Source organism: Pan paniscus, chromosome 10 (assembly GCF_029289425.2).
Source record: "Pan paniscus chromosome 10, NHGRI_mPanPan1-v2.0_pri, whole genome shotgun sequence".
Classification (NCBI taxonomy): Eukaryota; Metazoa; Chordata; class Mammalia; order Primates; family Hominidae; genus Pan; species Pan paniscus.
In genome coordinates, this window is record NC_073259.2 from 8017825 (window position 1) to 8038068 (window position 20244).

General features: G+C 45.2%; 1 protein-coding gene across 12 annotated transcripts in view; it reads left to right on the forward strand.

The window, feature by feature from the left end:
- CACNA1C (calcium voltage-gated channel subunit alpha1 C) overlaps positions 1–20244 on the forward strand; it is a 651888-nt gene that overhangs the window by 423264 nt on the left and 208380 nt on the right. For all 12 annotated transcript variants that reach the window (XM_063593291.1, XM_055095249.2, XM_055095251.2 and 9 more), the window contains exon 6: positions 14582–14740. In XM_063593291.1, coding sequence (XP_063449361.1) covers positions 14582–14740 — 159 coding nt within the window. The remainder of the gene's footprint in view (positions 1–14581; positions 14741–20244) is intronic.

The following is a 20244-nucleotide window of genomic DNA, read 5'->3' on the forward strand; positions in this document are numbered from 1 at the left end:
CATTGATTTTTTTTTTTTTTTTTTTTTTGCTTTCTGAGACGGAGTCTCGCTCTGTCACCCAGACTGGAGTGCAGTGGCACAATCTTGGCTCACTGTAACCTCCGCCTCCTGGGTTCAAGCAATTCTATGCCTCAGCCTCCCGAGTAGCTGGGATTACAGGCACCTGCCACCACACCTGGCTAATTTTTGTATTTTTAGTAGAGACGGGGTTTCACCATCTTGGCCAGGCTGGTCTTGAACTCCTGACCTCGTGATCCACCTGCCTAGGCCTCCCAGAGTGCTGGGATTACAGGCGTGAGCCACCATGCCCGGCCTGATATTATTGTTATTATTTCCCTGCACATAATGTTTCTTTCTTTGCTGACTGCTTTTAAAATTTTCTCTCTCAGTTTTCAGCAGTTTGACTATGATGTGCATCATTATTATATTCATTATATTTGTTCTGCTTGGAGTTTTCTGAGCTTCTCAGATACACTCATAAATGAGAAGTTTTCAAGTTCGGGACTTTTTGGGCCATCATTTCTTCAAATATTTTTTTCTACTCCATTCTCACTCTTCTCTCGCTGGGACTCCTGTTATACATGGTGTTTGGCCACGTTATAGTATCTCATTGGTCCCTGGGGCTTTGTTCAGTTTTCTTCAGTCTTTTATTCTCTGTGTTCCACAGATCAGTTCATTTCTGTTGATTATTCTTTCAGTTGACTCATGTTTCCTCTAATGTCTCCATCTTCATTAAGCCTATTCATAATTTTTCATTTCAGTTACTTTTCAATTATGGAATTTCCATTCTGTTCCTTTTTATAGTTCCCATTTATTTGTGGAATTCTCTATATTTCTCCCTTTAAGATCATATACTCATTTATTTCCTTTAATCAGTTTTTCTTCCATCCTTTAAATATATGTATCTATATATGGATACATATGTAGCAGTCTCTCTCTATATATATATCTCTCTACACACCCACATATATATAGCTGTTTTCAAATCGTTGTCTGCCAAGTCCAACATCTGAACAATCTCATTTTTTGTTTCCTATTGACTGCTTTTTTCCTTGACTATCACATTTTATATTTCTTTGTATGTCTAGTGATTTCTTTTTACCGAATATTAGAATCATGGATAATATGTTGTTGTGACTCTGGATCTTTTCATATTCCTAAGAGTATTGGTTCATCAGCAGACAGTTTACCATGAACGTGTGTAGGCTTGGTTTTATGCTTGTTGGTGCTGACACATTGAAAGCCCAAACCCCTCAACTTCCACATTTAATTTTCCCCTCCTGATGTTGTCAGGGCAATGATTTTGGCTGTGCCAGGATGGATCTAAAGTGGGTCTCACTGTAGACGAAAGGCCTTACTCCCAGGAGGTGCCCTTGCAGTGTCAGAGTCATCTGTCCAGGGTGGTAATGAGATGTTAACTAGGTCTCTCCACAATTTCAGGGCCGTAAGTCCAACCTCCTGACACTGCTTTTTCCCCAGGCACTGATTAACCTGTACCATCTCTTTTCTGCTGTCAACCCTAAAGCAGCTGCTATCTGATACGCCTCATTGGTTTCACCTTGTACCTGTACAACCCAGCCCTAAGCCACAGACACACAGGCAACCCCTACACAAACTTCTAGGGCCCTGTATCTACCTCGCTGTCTCTTCTGGATGTCCCACCACAGCCACTTCAGCTTCCCACATTCCAACCTGATTTCTGCCTTCTCAATTCCATGGGGCTGCAGTGTTGTGCTTGAACTGTAGCTCTTTGTGCTGCCCTCAGGAAACTGTTCTTAATTATAGTATATTAGATAATATAATGTTATATGTTATATTTTACTTTATATGTCACACATTTACCGAGGACTTATTGTGTATAAGGCACAGTAGTAATTGGAAGAAGGAAAGGTACTAGAATCTTGCTTTATTTGGAAAATAACAACTTAGAAAATTTTAGAGCCAGATTGCCTTTTCTCATCCAATGTCCACCTTTTAGAGATATTGAAACCTGGACCCAAAAGGTGACATGACTTGTCAAGGTCACACAGTTATTGATAGCAGAAGAGGAAATAGCCTGGCATTTTCCCCCACTAAATCCCTCCAAAAATATATTTTAAAAGAAAATCTAAGCATGATGTTTAGAAATTTTTACCACTATAGAAAATTTGGTTAGTGCCAAAGTCCCTATTGATGCAATAGTGATTTGAGCCAGAATTAGAAAATAAGTAAGTATGTGACCCTGAGAGCATGTTGTTCGAGTTACATAGAAAGATTAGCTTATGGCGTAGAGTTACTGTAAGTTGGCAGCAACGAACAAATTTGGTTCTTTGTTACACTCCATCTCAAGAACATCCAGGGAAGAGAAAGCTGTTGCCTGGGTATAATGGTATTTGCCAGAAAAAAAAATCATTAGAGAGGTATAATTAAGACTAGTTTAGTAACTCATTCAACTAGATAACTCTATAGTGAGTACATCTCATTTACCACCAAAACCATAGAGATATTTTGAAGTTTTCCCCAAAAGTATACCTTTTTTACATTTCTAAAGGAAGGAGTGAGGATTTGCAGTGAGTGCAACCAAGCCACCTTTTCCTCCTGTTTGGCCTTATTATCAAGTATGTTGCTCAGCAAACAGCCAGTCCTCAGAAACTTCACTCCAAGAGGCTCTGTCAAGGGTTTGGCACTAAGAGAATGTGGCAAAGATTTTCCAGTGCTCTAGAATATATCCTTGTATTCAAAACCCAGCTGTCTGGTTCTGGGAGTGAGTGTCGCAGGAAAAGCTACAGTTGGATCCCGTAGGTAGTTTCTCCCATAAGAAGTACAGGCCAGGCCAGGCGCAGTGGCTCATGCCTATAATCCCAGCACTTTGGGAGGCCAAGGCAGGCAGATCACTTGAGGCCAGGAGTTTGAGACCAGCCTGGCCAACATGGCGAAACCCCGTCTCTACTAAAAATACAAAAACTTAGCCGGACATGGTGGCACACGCCGGTAATCCCAGTTGCTCGGGAGGCTGAGGCAAGAGAATCACTTGAACCTGGGAGGCGCAGGTTGCCGTGAGCTGAGATCACGCCACTGCACTCCAGCCTGGGCAACAGAGTGAGACTCCATCTCAAAAAAAAAAAAAAAGAAAAGAAAAGAAGGTTTCATTCATGATACCAAATAACTATATACACAAGGAGACAAAGTAACCTGAGTGAAAACGGGGAGAAACTATAGACCATAGAAATAGACCCACAGGGAATCGAGATATTGGAATTGTCAGATATAGACTTGAAAATAACTGTATTTACCACATTCAGAGATATCAAAGACAGGACTGGTAATTTTCCAAAGAACCAGATATGGAAAAGAACCAAATGTAAATTTTAGAAATGAAGAATAAAATCACCAAAATGAAAAAGGCAGTGAATGGATTTAAAAGAAGACTTGGCACAGCTGAAAACAGTTATTGAACTAGAGAGAGGGCAGGGAAAAATACTGATAATCAAACACAGAAACTGAAAAGAATTGGGAATGCAGAAAAGAGTACAGAATATCAGGGAATAAATGGATGCTCACATTTATGAAATGTTTTTTTCCTACATCTGACAGAATCGTTATTTTTAAGTTAATGTGAATTACATATTAACTTGTTATGGAAGTATAATACAGTGGTTATCTTGGTGTAGGAGGGGTGAGTGGGGCTGCTGTATAGCTGGTGGGGTTTTATTTCTTGGTCTAGTAATAGTTGCATGGCTGTTTGTTTTGTGATAAATCATACATTGTGACATCCCCCTTTCTTGCATCTTTTGTATGTATATTTCACAGTTTTTTCCAAAAAAAGATGTAAGAAGAAGCAAAAGTACAGGCCCAGGTAGTTAATCATTGGCAGATACCGAAAGAGATCTGCTCCTTACTCTGCCTGGAGCAGAAAACTACAGTTTGCCACCAATAGGGAGGCAGCACAGAGGGACGGCCATCGTGATGCAATCACTTCCAATGGATTAGAGCTGTCATGAGAGATGCACTGTTGAGAAGGATTGTGAGGCTCCATCTGGACCAGAGGGAAGGAGCAGCATCTGCCATGACGCGGGCCAAGAAGTGGCACATGTGTGCAGTGTAGTTGTCATTTTGCCTGGATAATGGCTAAGGAATGGAAGTGGTAGCTTCAAGTTGGCTTGGCTTCTAACTCCAACTCTGCCATTTACCAAGTGTGTAATCTGGGACAATTTATCTGTCTTACCTAAGCCTCATTTCTTTTATCTGTATTAAGATGGCTGGGGAATTAAATGAAACAATGTATGTAAAGCACTTATGTGGTACCCAGCAGCTGCCGAGTCCTCGGGAAATGGTAGTTAATACTATTATTGTTGTTGTTTGCTTTAGATCATCTTGTCTGCCTTTCACCATATGCAGTTTTCTTCTAACACAGGGTTTCTTTTATATCTTTTTCTCTGAATTTCTCTTTTCAATCCACATTGGTAATATAAAAAATTAATTCAACTTGAAGGCTGATATTTTAATTACTCCTAAAGTTTTAATTTATTGGGCAACCAGTTACCCACCATCCCTTTGCTAAGACAAGAACCCTCCTTCAGTGTTCCTCATACCATGTGTGGGATGCAGAATTTATTAATCTGAAAGGCTAAATTAAAAATAAATGAAAATCTCTAATGAATAAGGACACTCTAATGAGAACATGCAAAAATCATAAAACTTGAGGCTGTAGGAAAGCTATCCAGGCAATAGTTCTTTCCCCGTTTATAGGAAGCTTCTTTTCCCAGTAAGAAAATGCATTAGTCACTTTTGAAGCTCAGCTTGATAAACTTACTCCTTTCCCCAAGAGAGAACTATCTGCCTTCCTATTTCTAGACCTATTTTCTTTTGAAAGCCATTAAGCCTGTGAGACCATTAAAAGTGTCTGTTACTTCATCAGCCAAATGAAGGCAGAAAACATGATCTGTGAGATTCATTACGTCTCCAGCTTCTAGCCAGTGCAACATGATTCATGGAGATCAGAAGTAAGCGTGGGCTAGTAGTCACAACCTGATGATGACAGTGGTGATTGTCACCACCACAAATGCTGAAAGGAGCACTCATTTTTAGAAGCAGTCAGGTATGACTTTGGAAGATGAGGACCCAGAGTTGGCTAGTGAGTTATAGTAAGAGGATATTTATCTGATCACTATCCCTGGGAGGGAACTTGTTGGCTCACAAAACTTAGAAGCCCTCCAGATGGAATACCTCCTCCTGGCTTAATGGAAAGGTGATGGTGGCACATAGAAAGCCACTCTGTCTTGTCTGCCACCCATCCTCCAATTGCGCTACCACATCTGCTCTCCACCCTTCCCCACTCTGCTCTCTGGCTGGGGAGTTGACCAGATGGCCTCCATCAACAGGCTGCCTCATCTCCAGCCTGTAGTTGGGTTCAGTCGATGGGGAGCCGAGCAAGAGATCAGCAGGTGGGAGCAGCGTGAGGTCAGGTTCTTCTGTCCCCAGATCCTTCCCTGCAGGTCTGGGCTGGCATTGTCACAGCCTCTCCGAGTGGTCCTTTATACAAAATGCTGTCCTTCCCACTTTCTGTAACCACTCTTTCCACTTGCTTCTTCAGCCTAGTGGTGCTAATAGATCACTGTTGTTGCCACTTCCAGGCCACCCTTGTGGTTCTCTTTACCCCATCATACCTTCATAAAAAGCACCAGTCATCTCAAATTATCTTAATTTGAGTGTGAGGAGGTGGTGGGACAACCTCGTAGAAATATCTAGTAGGCTTATGAAGCATGTCTTAAACTCAGAAGAGAGGACAAAGAAAATAAATGTAAGTACAGGTGTGGATGCATGTACTTAGTGGTGACTATTGGACTCTTAGGAAGGAGTGAAGTGCATGAATTTTCTGAGAGAGAGTTTAGAGAGAGCCACACAAAGGGCAGAAGACTAACAGAATAAAAGGGCAGAGAGAAGCTCCACCCATGGACACAGCTCACAGGTCCAGTCTTCTGGGAACTGTTTTCCTATTTTCCTAGGTGAAGATAGTCTCTCCCTCTCCTCTATGCTTCCACAGTCCTTTGGGCATAATTCTTAGGAATATTATCACTGGCTTTGCAATGAGCTGTTTCCATGGCTGCCTCCCCATCTAGCTGAAAGCTCATGGGCAGGGACTGCATCATTTTTGCCTCTGTGGTATTCCTCAGACTCAAACAGGCCTAGAAGGGAGTGAGGGAGGGAATAACAGAGGTGAAGAATTAAATACAGAGTTGCAGGAGAACCAAAATTGTGCCCTGTTATGGAGACAAGGAGAGACCATTTTGAAAAGAAGCGAGTCATCAATAACGTCAAATAGGTCAAGGAAAATGATGGCCAAACCAAGGCATGGATGGGCCCGTCGGAGCCATCAGTAACCTTGAGGATGCAAGCTCCATGAGAGTGGCAATGACAGAAGCCACCAGCGAGAGGAGAATTCAGGTGGAGCTGCTTAAACCTATAAAGCTGCTGCACTGGGTTGTGACTGTCTGTATGACTCTGTTGAATGGCTCTTACTGCTCCTGGAAGGAGAGGCACTCGCACAGCACTTATGCTCCCCAGTAGTGCAGTGCAGGTATGTGGCTCCTGGTCTTGCCCTCTGCAGTGATCATGTGTTTACAAATAAAAATTAAAATTAAAAACTTAATAACCCCGCAGGACCCTCACAACAGTTAGTGTATGGTATTTTCTGCTTCCAGCATTGGCTTCACGCACTTTACTGATTATACAAATTATTTGAAAGAATGATGTATTGAGGATAACCCCCATGCAGGCAAAACTCCAGTCACTGCTTGAGAGCATCTGATAACACCAAAAAGACTGGATGAGGTTGCTGCAGCCTCCCAGGATGGCCAGCGTGCCCTAGGGCCTGGCTGCTGGTTGGTGGGGCAGCAGCTGCAGTGTCACTTGAGACCCGGTTAGAAATGCAAACTCATTCCCCACCCATGATGGAGAATTACAATCCACATTTTGACAAGATCCTAGGGGACCTATGTGCTCATTTACCCTAAAGGGTCCCACTGAGACCTGTGTCACGCTTCTAAGACCACACTTCAAATAACAATGGCTGCCACTGATATGGCCTTTACTATGGGCCTGATGTTGTTCTGGGCACTTGGCTTAAATTAACTTGTTTAATCCTCACAGCAACTTTATGGGATAGGTAAACGATCATCCTCTCTTTAAGATGAGGTCAATAGTTGGTACAAGGACACACGGATGAGACGTGGTGGGATTGGGATTCATTGGAGTCATTTGGCTCCAAGGTCCCTCTTCTTCAACCACTGCGCTCTCCTCCTTCTCCCACCTCCCATGGCAATCAGCAGGGTGCTTCATAGGTTCTCTGTAGGTGCTTGGAAGATGCACAAGTGAATGATGGCATAGCTGTCTGTGGTAGCCTCAAGAAAGGGAACCTTGATCATCTGGGGAAAGCTTTCTACAGCCTGGGTACGCCTGCCTCTCTCATTACAGAAGGGAGAGACTCTCTGATAGTATTTTCTCAGATAGAGGATGTAGCTGAGGATGGAAAACTTCATTCTAGATTCCCCTGTGGGAGAAGCTGGTGTTTGATCTACATTTTCTTAGAATCTGCATCGCAAATCCAAGGTTAGTGAGGTTCAAGGGCAGTTATGGGGCTCGGTGGGCACAGTAAGGACAGTGCCCTTCACTTGAACACCTGTTTTTTTTTAAGTTTTTAAAAAATTATTTTAAATTTTCTTTTTCTTTTTTAGAGACAGGGTCTTGTTCTGTCACCCAGGCTGGAGTGCAGTAGTATGATCATAGTTCACTGTAAACTTGAACTCCTGGGCTCAAGTGATCTGCCCACCTCTGCCTCCTGAGGTGCTGGGATTACAGGCCTAAAGCCACTGTGCCTGGCCTTGAACACCTGTCTTAAGAGAAATCTATTTCTTTCAGATGGCATCCAATTCTAAGAGGAAGGACTTGTAGCGAAGCTTAGAATTTGCCCACCATCTAGTGACTCTTTTTGTTTGGATTTGGCTAAAGTTTATTGGGAAATACAGAAGGCATAACTTGCTTTGGTAGGGCCAGCCTCTCAGTCAGCCATCATTCAGCTAATCAGACATCTGGATTAAGCAGTATGGCTTTCTCTTCCATTCTGCAAGGACAGCCAGTTCAAGTTAAGGAGCAGCTTTCTAAAACTCCATGTCCTGACTCCTGCCCCAGTCTTGAAAGTGGGCTGTCGCCTTAATGCTGGCTTGAAGCACAGCAGAATCCAGAGTCAGCCCCACTCCTGGGAAGCCCTGACTACATCGGGATCGGGGATATCACATGTAGAAGGGGTTTTCCCAGGCTTGAGGTTGACTTGCCATTTCTTTTCATCCAGGCTTTCCGTATTGGCAGAATCTCACATGGTGCCGCAGCCCTCTCTTCTGTTGGATTGGGTCTGCTGAGAAGTTGTGGTTAAGATTGCCCCAGTAAAGCCAACAGAGTAGAGGACCCCTGGCCTAATGCTGTCCTTCCCCTGCCCCTCTGTGGCACCAGATGGGGATTATTTCCTCCACTTTACGAGCGAGGACGTTATCAGGCAGGCCTTCCTTGTGTGCTTCCTGAATTGGTTTTCCTGAAAGTAAAAGTGATATCTGCTTCCTCTGATTTCACACAGAAGCAACAAACTGGTTCCTCAAACCTCCTTCCAGGGATTTCTTTGAGAGACAGAACAAAGCCAGGAGGAGCATGGGGCTGACAGACGGAGAGCCCTGGGTGTCCTATAGCTATCCAGGCTACATCGCAGTCTGGACCCCACAGCCCTGGTGCCGGGACCCTCTACCTGCACATACCTGACCAGGTCCTCTCCCCATTCAGCCTTCAGCTTAAGCACCACTTCCTGGAAAGCCTTTCTGCAGCCTCCATGCCAAAGGAGGACCCTCGTGGTACCCTGTTCCGCTTCTTTAAGGCTCTTCACAGAGTTTATTATACATCAGTTGCATGATTATTTGACTAATGTTTGGCTGCCTACAAGCTCTGTGAGGGCAAGGCCTGCAGGCCTTGTAGTCACCACTGTATTCCCATCTCTAGCACAGCAAGCATGGCTCATGGCCCGTAGAGCTTAGCTCAGTAAATAGTCTTTGAGTGAAATGAAGGTATTGGGTTAGGTGATCCCAAAGTCCTCTTCCTGTCATGGCAAACTCTGAGTCCATCTATGAGAAACTTGTACCCACCAACCCCCTAAACCCAAACTTCTCTCTTCCTAGTTCAGTGATTCTCAGCATTGTCTTCTGATGAATTCTGCCGTCAAGCCTCCTTGATCATTTTCATACTTTCCTAAGGCTTGGCTGGAATCTTTGAGTTTGAATAATTGGGAATGTGAAATGTTCATGCCTAAACACCAACAGAAAAGCAGAGTGTCAATGTGGAATCCAAACAATGGAATCTAACGTTGGCAATGATCTCCAATTCTAGGGTCTTCAACAGTTTCTCCCTGTGCCCTCCCATCTCATGTGAAATGACTCAAAATATGAATTCAAAAGAGGGAAGTATGGGTTGAAGATTATATGAAAAGAACAGAGTCCTTAAGAGGAGCCTTGAGTCAGGCACGTTACCTCCCAGCCCCAGGAAGTTCTCATTTTCCTCTGCTCATAAAGGCATTTTCATACTCTTTTGTGATAGTATCCCTGGGGCCCTGAGCAGAACAATTCATCCCAAAAGTAGGGCTTGGTGAGATGCTGTTTTATAAAGCAAAAGAGGATGTGATCTGTTGTCAGCCCTCGTCAGTCATGGTGGACAGTCTGGACCAGGTAATGGAAGCACCAACTTTGGCCAATCTGGGCATCTCCAGGCTAACCTCAAAACCACCGTAGAGAAAGGTGCCAGATATTGCTTTCTGCAATGGATGACTTCTCTTGACTTTTTAAGGAGAAACAGTGTGATTTATAGATGCAGGTCCTCTAAGCCTTTCCTAACCGGAATTGTCAAGTTGCACCCCAGAGGGAATGCGGGCAGCACTGTAAGAGGAAGAAAGGAAATCCATGTTTGCCGGCTAAACTCCATCCTCCCCTTTTCCCGAGCCCAGCACTGAATGATGCCACTGCCCAAGGCCCCATCTCCCTGGAAGGTCTTCCTGGTACCTTGAGAGTCTTTCCACCCACCAAGAGGCAGTCACTTGACATGAACTCCAAACTAGCGAGACTGAATTTCTAGATTATGTGCTGTTTGATCTTTGCATGGAACCGTATGTTCCAAATTTTCCAGTAGAGCTCTCCTGTCACATACTCAGTCCTATTGGTCCCATAAGTACACATGTGTTTGTCAGATCTTACCCTGATTTAGGGCTAGAAAAACAGGCTCCTCACATGCATGGGCCAATAGTGATCTTGTGTTCACAGAACGTTTGTCAGCAGTTGCTTCACCAGGCTTATCTAGGGCCCATTTTCTTTCACCAACATGAGCAGCCAGCCCTGAAGAAGGCCCGACACTCGCTTATCAGCTGTGAGCATGGCCTATCTGAGAACACTTGGGTGGAGAAATGTCGTGTATTTTCCAAATTAGAACTTGAGTTGGAGGAGCTGTTTCTGGGGCAGCTGTGAGCCAATCCCAAGAAGCTGTTAAACATCCAGGCCCCGAGAGCCAAACTCTACATGGCAGGGTAGAGAGGAGGATGTCTGGCCGCACGCCTTCACAAGCCAGCCTGGCTCTGCCACCCCAGGCAGGCCGCGAGGAAAGCAGATGGAAGCGAGAGCCTTTCCTGGACCAGCCTTGGAAACATCTGGGCTCTCCTGGAAGCAGGGACTCCACTAGACTCCCCCGCCTTCCCAGCAGATGCTGCAAGCACGTGTCACTGCTTTATAGACTCAGGTCGTGGAGGCTGAGAGCTGCTGTCTAAGCGTGTGGGGGGCATTTGCACAGTCGTGAAGCCATGGGCTAGGAGCCAGACCGCCTGGCACTGAGCCCTGTGCCACCACTTCCCAGCTGTGCGACCCTGGGTAGATCACTCCACTGCTGTGGACCCACTCTTCTCATCGGAAACATATGGTTACAAATAGTGCCTACTTCCTAGGTTGTTGCCGGGAGGAGATGGAATGATCCAATAGAGTGCTGAGGGCTGCTGTCGCCCATGGCAAGTCTTCAGAACGCGCTCATCAAGTTGGAGGGCCTTTGGTGTTCCAGGGCAGTCCTTCACCCAGTGACAGAATCCCCAGTCAGGCACTTCCTGAAGTCACTGCTTGGATACCTCTGAGGATGGGGAATCACTACCTCTTAAAGCACCCTATTCCACCTTCAGATAAGCCTGTTTCTCGGACAGATAAGTGTTTATCTGTGTTGAACCTAAGTCTTTCCCGGACACTTCGCAGTTGGTCGTAGTTCCATCCTGTGGTCAGACAGAACTCCTCTAACCCCTCTTCCTCAAATAGCAGTTGAGATCCTCTGAAAATCACTGACGTTACCCTCCTGCCTGTGCCTTTTCACCATTCCTGACAAAACACCTTCAATTTCTTCTAATGATTATTGAATGATGTTATTTCCAATTCTTTCATTCTTGTGGTTTCTGTCTTCTGAAGGCACCCCGTGCTCACGCACGTGACTTGGCTCCATGTGCATGGAGTCCCTCCCCACGTGCCTGAGACACAAAGATAAGAAGATGTGATGAGACTCAAGGAGCTCTCAGCGAGGCAGGGAATGGCTTTCCAGGCAGGGGAGCCGCGTGCGCTGGGATTGGAGGCACGAAGCCAGAGAACTGCGGGGTGTATTGCTCAAGCCTAGGGTAAAAACTGGGAGTCATTTGAGACCAAACTGGGGAAGGAGGCAGGTGAGTTTACCTGCAGGTGACAGGGAGTCACTGGGTGACTTTCAGCTACAAAGTGACATGTTCCAGTGTGTACTTTAGGAAGAGCATTTTAAGTGTAGCTCGAAGACTGGGCAACTCTGGAACCCGGGAGACCAGTTGACAAAATGACGAGCACCAAGGGGACAGAGAGGAGGAAAACGAGTCATGGGTGGAAAGGCTAACAGTGGCTCTTCTCCTGGGGGCAGGACAATGAGTCATTGCTTTTTTCTTCTTCCCTGTGTTCTGCAATTTCTCTATAATAAGTATTTTCTGTTTTCTCTATAATTAGCATGTATTATTTATACAGTAAGAAAAATGTATTCATGTCTAAAGATACTTTTAAACCAAACCAGCAGGACTTGGTTACTGAGTGGAAGGAGGAGCCTAGGAGATCAGTTTTCTGGTCTGGGTGCTCAGGTGAGTGGCGTGACCCCCAGCCTGGACGGGGATGGGAGGAACAGGGCATTTGGCAGGAATTCTTATGGCATCTCTGACAGCTGAAATGACGCCCACAAGCTGCTTTCACTCCACTTGGCCTCTCTCCAGCCTGTTCAGTGGCCTCTGTCCCCTGCAGGCCCTGAAACTCACCTGTCCCTTAGACACCTATCTGGAAAGCAGGTGTCTGTGCAGCAATACTCACCAGCGCTCCAGGACAGCAGTAGCATTTATTTAGATGATAAGTTTTGTCACTCCTTCAGTAAATATTTACTGAGTGCCCACATATGCTCAGCACCAAGCCAGGCCTTAGTGACAAAATGGAAAAGAACAGGCACAGTCCCTCTCACAAAACTCAGCCTAATGTGAGAGACAGATATAAATGTTTTAAAATCCCGTTAAGGAACATAACATTTCAAACTGAGGTGCACTCTCCAGAGGAAAGAAAATAGTTCCAAGAAGACATAAAGGAAACGTTTCTGGTCTGGGAGTTGCGTGATGATCCCTGGGGAAACAGATGCTTGGGCTGAGAGTGAAGGATAAGTAGGAGGGAAGTGGGGAAAAGCATTCCAGGTTGAGGGAACAGCATATGTGGTGGCCCTGTGGTGGGAGGAACAGTAGCATATTCAACTCTCTAAAAGAAGAGCTGTTTTACTGGAGTGGGTTGGGGAGAGGCAGTGGGTGGAGAGGTGGGTGGAACCAGACCCGACAGGGCCCTGTAGGGCACAGGAAGGATCTTGTCTTCATCCTAAGAGCAGAGGAAGACATTCAAAGTTCCAGCAGGCCTGAGGCAGCCTGCTGAGCAGCCCTCCAGCTGTGGCCTGGAGGGGAGCCTCCCGATGGGTGTCCCTTTATGTCCCACACCCACCGTTCTCTTGCCATTGGAGGCGGTGGCTCTGAGGCCCGTCGAGACACCCCTTCCTGCCTGGGTAGCCCAGATTTGGGGTTCCCACCACCTCGAGTAGCGCTTGGAAGACATCCCCCACCCCCCACCCCCAGCAGATGCCCTGAAAGCCGCTTTGCAGTTCAGTTTTCAACTTTCTTCGCGGCTCTGCATACTCCAACACTAATGTGTGTACAACTTGCTAATTAATGGAATCATTTCAATCTGAAAACATCTTGTTCTAATGGGAGGCTGCAAGCACTCTCATTAATTCACAGGTAAAATCATTCCAGCTTTTCTCTTCTTTCTTTTTTTTTTTATCTTCCCAGCTTGGCTTAATAGCTGGGAAGAATCATTCTAATCAGCCTTGTGAGAATCACACCACCAGAATGAAAAGCACCAACAACGGCCTTGGGGTTTGGGAAAGGGATGACCAGCCTTAGTTTACCCAGGGGCAAGCGCGGTGGATGAATGTGAGGGTGAGATGCCCCACACAGAAGGTAAAGACACAAAAAGTGACCTGTGTAGTGTGACTTGGAGGGGGGTTTCCTGTCCTGTGTGTCAGAGGTGGCACTCAGGGTGACTTTCTGCACCACTGGCTCTGCTGGAGGGAAGGAGGAGCTGCCTCCACATTCTCACCTGGCATGTGAGACTCACTGCACTCACCTGGGCAGGAATCTCACACGTGACTTTCTCGGGGCTGGGTGTCATCTGGGGGTGACTTGCTGATAACCACCTTCCTGTCATTTGCAAATGATCTGCAGTGTCCCTTTAAATGAATGGCATCCCCAGTGTGTTATTTCTGGTATAACCGAGCTTAGTAAGGGGGGCCTTCTCCCCATAGACCACGGTGCAAGCCCCAGACCTCACCGACAACACCCATGTCCCCAGGCGGGCTTTTCCTTTACTCTTTTTTACCAGAAGGATCTGGGTGCTTTTTAGAGTTTCTTTTCTTGTGGTAATAAGAACATAACAAAATTGATCATTTCAATGATTTTCACGTGTACATTCAGTGGCACTAAGTATCTTCACACTGTTGTACAACTGTCATCACCATCCAGCTCTGGAACTTTTTCCAGTCCCACCATGGGAAAAACCTCGAGGATAAATGAGTCCCTGCAGGGCCGTCTTGAGTCCACATGAGCTCTCACTGTCCTGAGATGCTGCTCTAGGAGAAAAAGATGCTAGTTGTCTGTAAGATGGCGTATTACACAATTTGACAGTTATGGATGGAAACAACATGTTCTTCCCCTTGGAAGTACAGCAGCTGCCAGTCCTTTGCTTTGGATGAGTCTCCAAGACAGATTTGGAGTGAGGCCAACCTGGATTTAGACCCCTGCACCATCAGTCCTGGGCGTGTGGCTCTGAGCCTCAGTCTTCTCATCTAAACAACCGGGCTGGCAGTTCCTTCCTTGCAGAGTTGCCGGAAGATTGCATGAGATGGCGTCAGCACGGTACCGCGGTGATGCTTGGTTCAGTGAGTGGCTCTGTCCCCGCAGGTCTCCAGGTGGTCCTGAATTCCATCATCAAGGCCATGGTCCCCCTGCTGCACATCGCCCTGCTTGTGCTGTTTGTCATCATCATCTACGCCATCATCGGCTTGGAGCTCTTCATGGGGAAGATGCACAAGACCTGCTACAACCAGGAGGGCATAGCAGGTAAGAGGGGCAGGCGGCTGCGCTCCCAAGGCCCTGCCCTCTATCGCTCCCAGCACCTTTCCCGCTGCTGGCTACACCAACATGACCAGCAGAGCCCAGGGAAGGCCCCATTCATTCAGACACACACTGGGCATGGTTAAGTGAGAGGCAGAGACCCGTATCCCTTTTTTCTCAGTTCCAATTTTTGTTTTAATCTCTGTTAAACCGGCCTAACGCAAACTTCGTTCAGCACTTTTCAATAAGCTACACAATTTGAGAAACATTTGAATAACTTAGAACCTATCTTTTGTCAATCTACGACTTTTCAAGCCAACCCTGAGTATTTTAAGAGTCAGAGCTGACCTGGGGACGTCAGTCTCTGCTCCTTCCATGCTTCAGTGTGGTTGGCCATTGGGAGCCCTTTCACGGGGCCGCTCAGCCCTGAGCAACAGGTTCTCCCAGCACCACTCTAAGATTTTTCTACCTTCATGGTGCTGATTCCAGATCCTCTGTAATTATTGTTTCTGCTTCTCCATTCACAGGCAGATGCCCCAGAGCCCCTATTCCAGGTGGGGGAGGAGGGCAGGTGGGAATCACCCCCTTGCCAGCAGCCAAACTTCCTCCCTTCAAGGAGAAGGCTTAGTTCTACCCCATGACTCCCAGTCCCTTCCTTTTTGAGCCTTCCCACTTCACGTTCCTTCCATAAATCAATATATTTAACAGCAATGCTGGCTCATTAGGCGCTTCCCTGCGTGGCACTGGAGTTTTGGCTTGCAGGATATGCTGCAAGCTGCTGCTAAAGCTACTAACATCGCAGCTTGGCCTTTTAAAGAAACATTTAAACAGAAATTGACAAGGCTTTTAAACAGACATATACAGCGGCTTAACACAAAGAACTTGTTGAAAAAATAACGCCCACCCCAAAGGGGCTAGCTGTGTTAAATATATATGATTTTTTTCACACAGCAAGATCCATCATCTTAGTTTTTAGCATCTTGGTGGAAAAAGGGGAGCATCATCTGCCGGAAACAGTGAAGGATACCTAATTTTCTCCATCGACACTGCACCTCATTCCCACTCAATCCCAGCATTCAGTTAAATGGGACCTCTCGCTTCATTGGGGTGAGGAGGGATAGCTTCCAAACAACAGGGAGTGAAATTCGTAGCAGAAACCAAAACAGAATACTTTCTATGTATGATCTAGTATGACCGGATGGATTAACTGCATATTTGAGGGCGTTTCTAGTTTATTTCCACATAGCCACAGTCCTAAAAACAAAACAAAACAAAAAACCACACACACAAAACGTATACTCCTATAGACACAGAATCACACAAATGTTTTCACTTTTTGGATGGAAGTCTGTTTAACAGGAGACTGTTTTTTCACTCTAGAGAGAATTTCCAAATTACTTGGGTCATAATTGTATAAAATAAACTATCCTGTTTTCAAAAATGGAATCCTTGTTAAGTTGGAAGAAGCAGGTCTTGCCTGTAGCTAAAATTCTGAGACTTTTTAGCCTTGCTTAAAGAAATGCGAAACCATATATGAATAATATTTTCCCCTTTAATTAAAATCCTTCCTTTTATTCAGGTTGATTTATAGCTAGCTCAGAACCAATAAATTTATATTAATTGTGTGGCCCTGTGAGAGCTCATTTTAAGACTCCTTAAAAACTGACTGTGGTATGTCTGAAGTTCATGCAGTTGTATTGAAATTATCAATGACCCATTTGACCCAAACTCCTCAGGAAGTCTCAGACATGTGGAGTCTCAAAGATTCCCCATCAGTTCAGCAGTGAATGATGGTGAGGCCCTCACTAACAAAATGGGGGAGAGCGAAATGGTAGAACTCAGCCATCGAGCCAAAGATGGCGGCCCTGCTGTGCAATCAGAGGTCTGTGCACCACAGAGTAAGGAGAGGGGCTCCAAAGCTGCAGGCAATTTCCATCATCCTAACGAGAAAGCAGTCCAAGAGTGTTTTCTGCCGGTGGTGGGCTCCTGCAAGGGCCGGTGAGGATAAGCGGCCCTGAATACTGGTTGGAAGCCCAAGGCTTTGTTACCAGGCCTCAGAGACCCTGGATAGTCAGAAAATGGTGAGCATGGTAGACAAAGAAAGCATGGCACGGAGAGGGAGCCGTCCTGAAGGCCATAGCCGTAGGGCCCAGTGAAGAGGTCGCCCCAACGCCCCAAGTACCGAACCTGTCATGGCCTCCTCTTCTCTTAGGACAAAGATAAGACTTGGCCTCCCCAATTGGAATGGCCAATTTAGGATCACATTGTCCACCCTTGATAGTAAACAGGACCAGGAAAAGTGCCTGAGAAGTTGCCTCCTACCAAGAGACTCATCAGATTGTTTATGTGATGGGTTTATCTTTGCCTGCAAGTTCAGAAGAGAAGTAGGCTCCCATCACAGAAATGGCCATGAGCCAAGGGGGCCAGGACAACAGCAGAAGTGCTCCAGAGAGAAGGGCCCTGCCAGGCTCCATGAGAAGGTGGCCTCACTCATTCGCCTGAGTCAGAGTCCCTGCTGGGAAGAGGGGCCCAGGACACAGCTGCAGAAGCCTGTCCTCTCAAATACCCTGCAATCAGGAGCTTGCTGTCCCTTCGTTCCCAAACCTGCCGTCTGATCACAAGCCAGGACCCACTCTGTCACTCTTAGCACAACACGATGCCGCTGCCATCAAGCCCTTGTCCACCCACATAGTCGGCAGTGCAGACAAGGAGGGAAAATATGCGAGAACCCAGACATATCTGTGCAGCCGTGGAGTAGAAGACCAAATACTTGCAGGCTTTGAAACCAACCCCTGAGTGTTTTGGAGAGTTTTATATAAACTTTGGAATGGGTGGTTTAATTTTTTTCTTTCTTTCTTTCTTTTTTTAAAATTTCAGACTTTGGATTGAATTACCCTATTTTCTGCAAATTTAGATTACACAAAATTGCTTTGTGAGCCTTTGTTGTAATTTTTGATGAGATTTACATCAAATTCTTTTTATAGTCCAATATTATTTCACAGACTGAATTTTATGTATCTCTAGATTTCAAAATACGTTTGATTTTGAGCCATGTTTCCAATAAAATCCATAAAGAAAGTTATGGAATTGTCCAGGTGAACCATGTTCTACCTCTAGACTGCCCTTCCAGGGAGCAGCCCCGGTGAAGACAGTCTCAGAAGAGGCGGCGTTTCCCTAATCCCGGAGACATCTGCAAGGCGCCTTCTCAGCTCCTCAACAGACACATCACCATATGCCGATACCTTTTGTTTCCGGTTGTCCCATCTGTTTGATGGTGCGCTGAGCCAGGTCACTCTGAATAGCTTCCCAATCACCGTAATTACCCCTGAGACTGGCACAGAGCTGGTTGGCTAAAACCTAGAAATGAAATCATCTTCATTCTATTCACTCCTTAAAGTTGAGTTTTAAAAAATAATTGATTTTTGTCTTTAGTGATTTCTCCTTGGAATCACTAACTGGAGCTCTCCCAGGATTGCATGTTTGTGTTGGTATTAACTGCGTTTCTAACTCTCTCCTAATCGTCACCTCCATTATTTTACCGAAAACTTAATTTGGACTTTCCAGAATGACTCTACCTCTCTTCATTTCTGTCTTAAAATGTAGAACCTGCATTGCTTTGTTTCTGTCTCCCACTTCATGTTCCCACTTTCCTCCCCAGGACTTCATGACTCTGCAAAAGAAAACTAACACATTTTTACATTTAAGCAAATTTCTCCTCACCCTAGAGTGTGTGTTGCTAGGACCTGCTGATTTGTGTGTGTTCACATTTTTTCAAGTGTTCGCTTTAGCGCTTTTTATAGATACCTATTTTTACCAGATCATCACTGCTTCTTAATTGTTCTCAAATCTTTTTCATTATTGTTCAAATCGGATTTTAAATAGCAGAGTGGCACTAAGCCTTTAGATAATGTTTCTGAATCTCATCCCTTTCTCTCTTATTAGTGAGATCACTTCCCCTTGATGCCATTTTCTTTTTCGCAGATATTCGTAAAATCCCCAGAGATGTTTTCCTTTCTCGAGGACACTCAGAATTCCCTTTGGCAGCCTTCTCCTCTTCCCTGTTTGTGACGTTTCAGGAACTGAGAGTGCAGGGAATGCTGTCAGATGAGTGGTCCCAATGTAAAGATTAACTGCATCTTTATTCTGCGAAAAAGCAAAACATCAGAAAAAGATGCAAGCTTCCCCTTCACTTTTTCACCCTTTCTCTTTGTCCCATCTCTGCTATCATTCCAGTACTTTTATCACAGTGACTGAACACGTCTCCCTAGAAAGCTATGACTAGAATGGGTGAGAACCCAACATAATTAATGATCTAATTGGCTCTTGGTTTTCCATTCTCTCAGCTCTTAAATTTTTCGTTGCTTATTATCCACTTTTTCATGTATTATTTAGGCTTAGGATTTACATTTTAGCCTCCCCCTTTTTTGTAGCATCACATCCAAATCTCTAAAGATTTCACATTTTTAAAAGTCATAAAAAGTTGTAGTTAGAGGACTGCTTATTTCAGCTGCGTTAATGGAGCCCTCCTGGGAGCTGGACCCTGAAATAAGGAAATGGTGTGGATACTCTCTCTGACAGTTCAGGGACCAGCAGTGCAGACCTTTGCACCTTGATCAACAAACACAGGACTCACACACAACTTTAAGCACCGGCCCAAGAATAAGCCAGGAAGCAGCATTATTCATAATAGCCCAAACCTGGAAATAATCCAAACGTCCATCAGCTGGTGAATGGATAAACATACAATGAAATACACTGCTCAGCAATAAAGAGGAACAGAGCCTACTGATATATGCAGCAGCACGGATGAAACTCAAAACATTATGCTAAGTGAAAGAAGATGGACATAAAAAGCCTCATAGTGTGTGATTCCATTTATATGAAATTTCTAGAGGAGGCAAAGCAATGGAGACAGAAAGCAGATCAGGTTGCCAGGGACTGGGGATGGGAGGAAGGATTGACTGCAAGCAGGCGAGGGGGGTTTCAGGGAGTGATGGCCGTGCTTTAAAATGGACTGTGGTTATGGCTGCATGACTATATAAATTTACTAAAAATAATTAAGATGTACATCTACATTGATAAATTCTGAGGCATGTAAATTATAAGTCAATAAAGCTGATGGGGTCAGTGGGAGAGAAAGAGAGGAGAGGAGAAGAAGGAGGAGGAGGAGGAAATGACAGAGGAGGAAGAGGAAATGAAATTGACAGAGAACAAGGAGGAGGAGGAGGCCACAAAGATGACCACGAAGGTGATGATGACAATGAAGAGGAGGAGGAGGAGGAGGAGGAAGAGGAGGAGGAGGAGGAGCTGCCACTGCTGCTGGGAAGACACAATCGGGCATATATTTTCAAGTAGATTCTATTCTAAGAATTATCTCTTAATTAAGGATTAATATTTCTCTTCTGGTCTTCCTCTTGGGAGTGAACAGTTTCTGATTTAAAGCCACCGACTGAGAATCAGCCCACCGGCCAGTCCTGTTCAATGCACAGCCTAATGTAGGCAAAGTAATC